The sequence below is a fragment of the Chionomys nivalis genome, chromosome 1 (assembly GCF_950005125.1).
Source record: "Chionomys nivalis chromosome 1, mChiNiv1.1, whole genome shotgun sequence".
NCBI lineage: Eukaryota > Metazoa > Chordata > Mammalia > Rodentia > Cricetidae > Chionomys > Chionomys nivalis.
In genome coordinates this window covers 81,962,692-81,968,784 of record NC_080086.1, presented here as the reverse complement: position 1 = coordinate 81,968,784, position 6,093 = coordinate 81,962,692, and the positions used below count along the sequence as shown (strand labels likewise).

General features: G+C 38.9%; 1 protein-coding gene across 1 annotated transcript; it reads left to right on the top strand.

The window, feature by feature from the left end:
* The first annotated feature begins 398 nt into the window (after positions 1-398).
* On the top strand, positions 399-5,861 carry LOC130877317 (immunoglobulin lambda-1 light chain-like). Its single transcript, XM_057774522.1, has 3 exons — positions 399-469; positions 580-921; positions 5,557-5,861. Exons 1-3 carry the CDS (start codon positions 421-423, stop codon positions 5,859-5,861), a joined length of 696 nt encoding a protein of 231 aa, XP_057630505.1. The 5' UTR covers positions 399-420.
* Positions 5,862-6,093: the final 232 nt, after the last annotated feature.

The window sequence follows — 6,093 nt, the reverse complement described above, 5'->3', positions numbered from 1 at the left end:
AAAATAAGTAGTTACCATGGCTCATTAATACCTATAATTACCTATAAAATGACCATATAATTATTTATGTTCTTTCTAGTATTGTACTATATCTGACAGACCCTGACATCAAGGGTAACATAACAAGGAAACTCTACATCATCTAAAACAGGAATCAAAACACAGTTCAATTAATAGACTAGTGCTGTTCTTTGTTGTCCATAGATGAGTTCTTTTCCAATAAATAAATATAGGCTGTCCCTTTGATCTGAGATATAAGACAATCACCGGCCTATAATGAATCTCTTGGGCAGTCCTGTGGCTATGCCATAACATTGCTTATTTGCATATGACCAGAGCACAGCCCACTGTACAGATAACTTCTTCATAGACAGATCACACCCTGTCCTTGACTCAGCCTCAGACTCATCACACACAGACATGATGATCCCCAATCCTCTCCTGGGGTTGCTGTTGCTTTGGCTTTCAGGTAAGGAAGACAACATTCATTTGAGTGTGGTCAGCCCTCCATTGTCTCTGTGAAAGTTTTCTTAGCATAATTCAATGTGTGGGAAATTTGTTTTCAATTTCCAAACTCAGGTGCCAGATGTGACATCCAGATGACCCAGCCTCAAGCCTCCCTTCCTGTGTCTCTGGGAGACAGTGTCACCATCACATGCCAGGCCAGTCAAAACATTTACGGTTATTTAGCATGGTATCAGCAGAAACCAGGGAATCCTCCCAAGCTCCTGATCTATAGTGCAAACAGCTTGGCCGATGGGGTCCCAACGAGGTTCAGTGGCAGTGGATCTGGCACACAGTATTCTCTCAAGATCAGTGGCTTGAAGTCTGAAGATGTTGCAACTTATTACTGTCAACAGTATAGCAGTTACCCACCCACAGTGATTCAAGTCATGACAAAAATCACCCAAGAAAACAGAAGTGAGAGCCCAGGCTGAAGAAATTGTTCCTTCTTGTTTCTGCAGCTGCTGATTCTGTTTATTAAGTTATTCAGGTCAGTGTGATGTTTTGTGCAGGGGTCAGAGGAATTTTTCTATGATATAAATCTCTGTCCCCTTTCCAAACACGAACACTAAAATCACAGGTCTTCTTTCCATTACCTCCATAAAAAATAGAAAAAAAAATGTTTTACTGAGTAACAGAAAAATATGAACAGCTAAAATTCATCCAATAGAGATGTTAATACACCCATACACACAATTATAAGCATACAATCACATGCAGCTGGGGTAACCTTTGCAAGGATATTATTATCTAACTATGTTATAATCAAACTAAGTTAAAATCCCAAGGAAGAAGGCTCAGATGCTGGTTTATTGGTTAAGAGCACTGGGTACTTTTCTTGAGGAGCTAGTTTTGATTTCCAATAGGCACATTAATGGCAGAAACTGAATGTAACAATTCAGAGGCATCGTAGACCCTCTTCTGGCCTCCAACAGCATTGTAGTAATATGGTACACAAACATATATAATGGTTAAAAACAATATACATAAAATAAAAATAAGTCGTAAATATTTGAAAAACTCCAAAGGACTAGAATTTGGTTAAAATGATACTGGAAACAGATTATTCTCAGAACCTATACTCCATTTTTTTTCTGAAAACAAGTCTTTCTGAGTACATGTTTCTCGGATATGATGTCAAATCTCATATCCTATGAACGGAAGGGAGGAGCTTTCCTTCTTTCCTTGTTTGTTTCTTTTCTCTCCTTGCAAGGAGGACAAGAGTCTTAGTTACATTTCTATTGGTGTGACATGACACCAAGACCAAGTCTATTTATAAAAGAAATAATTCATTTTGGGTTTTTCATTTCTCGAATGTTATCCCAGGACCAACACTGTAATAAACATGGCATCAGGAAGAAAGGCAGGGCAGGCTCTGGAGCAGTAGGTAACTGTATTCTTCTTAACTGTAAGAGTCAGAGCAAGACAAAGAAAACTGGGGATGGCTTGTGCTTTGGAAGTCTCAAAGCACACACCAAGTAACATACCTACTCCAAAAAGACACAACTTTTAGTCTTTCTTGTATGGTTCCAAAACATAGGGACCAAGTTAAATGTGTATATCTATGGGCAATATTTTCATTTCAAGGACCATAGCAAGTTTCAGTCCACAGATTACAAAGAAAAGCAAAGATTAGATAAGAAACACTTTAAGAAAAGACTGAGTCAAAATGGACAGGGATGTGTAGGGGTAGCTTAGCACACATGGATCCCAGTGGGAATGATTTGGAAGCACATTCCTTTCCAAACAAAACAGTTATCAACTAGAGCTATAATTTCATAAAGTTTCATTCACACCACTCTCTAAACAAACTATTCATTCCAATTTTGCCTTCATAAGAGCCTAAGTATGGACAAGTACATCAAGAAAGAGAGAACAAAATATGAGCAGTTAACAAATCTAGCCTACAACTGACTTTGTGTAGTAAGGATAAAATTTGGAAAAAAAAAGATGCTGCTGAGTAGTACTCTAATATGTATATATTCCACACTTTCTTCATCCTTTCTTCCATTGAAGGGCATCTAGGCTGTTTCCAGGTTCTGGCTATTACAAATAATGCTGCTATGAACATAGTTGAACAAATGCTTTTGTCATATGATAGGGCATCTCTTGGGTATATTCCCAAGAGTGGTATTGCTGGGTCTGGGGTAGGTTGATCCCGAAATTTCTGAGAAATCACCACACTGATATCCAAAGTGGTTGTACAAGTTTGCATTGCCACCAGCAATGGATGACTGTACCCCTTACTCCACAACCTCTCCAGCAAAGGCTATCATTGGTGTTTTTGATTTTAGCCATTCTGACGTCAGACTGAGCTCCCAAGGTCCAAATGAGGAGCAGAAGGAGGGAGAACATGAGCAAGGAAACCAGTACCGCGCGGGGTGCACCCACTCACTGCAACAGTGGGGCTGAACTATTGGGAGCTCACCAAGGCCGGCTGGATTGGGACTGAAAAAGCATGGGATAAAACCGGACTCTCTGAACATGATGCAGAATGAGGGCTGATGAGAAACCAAGGACAATAGCACTGGGTTTTGATCCTACTGCATGAACTGGCTTTGTGGGAGCCTAGCCTATTTGGATGCTCACCTTCCTAGACCTGGATAGAGGGGGAGGACCTTGGACTTCCCATAGGGCAGAGAACACTGACTGCTCTTCAGACTGTAGAGGAAGAGGGAAAGGAGTAGGGGAAGGGGGAGAGGAGTGGGGGGAGGGGTAGAGGAGTGGGGGAGGAGTAGAGGAGTGGGGGAGGGGGAGGGAAATGGGAGGCGGGGAGGAAGTGGAAATGTTTTCAATAAAAATAAATAAATAAATAAAAATTAAATAAATAAATAAATCCTTGGACAAAAAAACAAAAACAAAAAAAAAAGATGCCCTTGCAATGCTAGAGCACACAGGTGAAGCCTGTATCTGGGCAGTTTTGTTGAACTTGTCTATATTGGGTTTCAAGGTCTAAATTGATGAGGATACGTAACCAGGTCTCTTCCTCAAGAGTTCACCAGATCTCATTACAGATGGTAGTTAGTCACAATGCAGTTGCTGGGAATTGAAGTCAGGACCTTAAGAACAGCAGGCTATGTCCTTAACTGCTGAGCTATCTCTTCATATTATGGATAACATCTTATATATTGTACTATTCATATGTATGGTTTATTATGCATATTATTACAATCAAATGCATCAGGGAAAAAGGACATCAACACTGAACAAAACAATTCATTAAAAACAGACAACCATATATACATCAGGTTTTTCAGCAACCAATACTACCTCCTTCTGGATAAATAATCTATTGAGAAAACTTTATACAGACTCTGCTCCCTGTGACAGTGTTTTTCTCCTGTTCTTGATTTTGATTATGAATAGAATTCATTCTTGCTCTACTATATGTGTGCTTCTTCCTTTCTTTGAATAAGACACCAAGAACCTAAGAGCCACAGGTACAAACAAATCACAGGAAATCTTAGTGAGGTCAGTGAAAGATTTGGTGCTCACAGCATTTCCAAGTTTAGGAACCATTGTACACTCAAGGACAATGAATGACAATTCTGAGAGAAACTCATATTTTTAAAGACAGTAATTCTTGTTAAGAGGAGTCAGTTAAAAATTGGAAGACTCAGAGGAACATTCAGTATCAATATAATCCTAGAATTACTGAATCTATGAAGGAAATTTTTATGCACAGATGGAAGGAAGAAACACCATGACCTTGGATACTCTTGATGTAAGTAATTTTTTTGTAGTTGAGTGGTCATAAATAAGTAAAATTACATTGCTTACTTGAAAAAATTTTTTAGATATAAGAGATTCTGGTCTTCCTGACAAATCACATCTTCAAGTAATATCCTATTACTCTTGTGAGAATCATTGTGAGCCAGAAACTGCATGGCGAGTTGTGGAGCTCAATGGATATATCAACACAGCACTACAATACTTAAGCCTCACAAAACATTTCTGGAAATGCTAGTGAAGAGATTGTGCAAGTCATAAGATCACAGAGTCTACTGTGAAATTTTTGCCTCCTAGTAACTTCAAGAGAAATACATGTACAATATCACCAACATTATTAACCAAATGTGAACTAAGCAAGGAAGACACCAAGAACATGCCAAACTGAATACGGAAAGTCTGCGAGTCCCCAGTTCTCCACAAAAAATTAAAGATATCAGAGAAATGCTGGAGAAATAGAGGTACTACTCCCAAGGAAAAACCACACCAATTGATTTCCCATGGCCAAATGATGAGCCCTGAAAACATACATACAAGTAAAATTAAATGGATTTAACAGCTTGTATTTAGGGATGTTTATGTATCCACAAGTACATACATACATAAAATGATAAAGTAATGAAAAATAGACCATGGATTTGAAAAATAATGAAAATTGGTGTAGGGAGGATTTAAAGAAAGAAATGGGAGAGATAAATACCTTAATTAAAATACAATCTCATATATAAATATAAAAAAAGATGTAGCCACCTTGGCTCATTAATATATACAATTACCTACAAAATAACCCTGTAATGATTTATGTTCTTTCTAGTATTGTACTGTATCTGACAGACCCTGACATCAAGGGTAACATAACAAGCAAATTTTACATTATATAAAACAGGAATTAAAATAAAGTTCAAATAATAGACTAATGCTGTTCTTCGTTGTACAAAGATGAGTTCTTTCCCTATAAATACATATACTGCCCCTCTGATCTGAGACATAAGACAACCTCAGGCCTATAATGAATCTCTTAGGCAGTCCTGTGGTTATGCCCCACCATTGCTGATTTGCAAGTGCCCAGAGCACAGCCCACTGTACCGATAACTTCTTCATAGACAGGTCGTACCCTGTCCTGGACTCAGCCTCAGACTCATCACACACAGACATCATGATCTCCACTTCTCTCCTGGGGTTGATGCTGCTCTGGCTTTCAGTTAAGAAAGGCAGCATTGGAAATCTATTCATTCGAGTGTGGTCAGTCCTTCATTGCCTCTGTGAAAGTTTTCTTAGCATAATTCGTTGTGTGGGAAATTTGTTTTCAATTTCCAAACTCAGGTGCCAGATGTGACATCCAAATAAACCAGTCTCCAGTCTCCCTTTCTGCATCTCTGGGTGACAGTGTCACCATCACATGCCAGGCCAGTCAAAACAGTTACAGTTATTTAGCATGGTATCAGCAGAAACCAGGGAATCCTCCCAAGCTCCTGATCTATGATGCAAACAGCTTGGCCAATGGGATCCGAGTGAGGTTCAGCGGCAGTGGATCTGGCACACAGTATTTTCTCAAAATCAGTGGCCTGCAGTCTGAAGACGTGCAAATTATTACTGTCAACAGCTTAGCAGTTTCCCTCAGTGATTGAAGTCATGACATAAATCACCCAGGAAAACAGAAATGAGAGGACAGGATGACCAAAATTTTCCTTCTACGGTCTTCAGTTGCTGATTCTATTTTTCTTTTCTGAGTTATTAAGGTCAATGTGATGATTTGTGCAGGGCTCAAAGGAATTTTCCTATGACATAAATTTCTGTCCTTTTTCCAAACATGAGCAATAAAATCACAGGTCTTCTTTTCATTACCTCCATTAAAATAGA

Excerpts from the sequence above, each read along its gene's own strand:
- LOC130877317 (XM_057774522.1), top strand. The coding sequence starts at position 421 with ATGATGATCCCCAATCCTCTCCTGGGGTTGCTGTTGCTTTGGCTTTCA. Across the intron at positions 470-579 it reads GCTGTTGCTTTGGCTTTCAG|GTGCCAGATGTGACATCCAG; the intron begins GTAAGGAAGACA and ends TTCCAAACTCAG. Across the intron at positions 922-5,556 it reads AATCACCCAAGAAAACAGAA|GTGCCAGATGTGACATCCAA; the intron begins GTGAGAGCCCAG and ends TTCCAAACTCAG.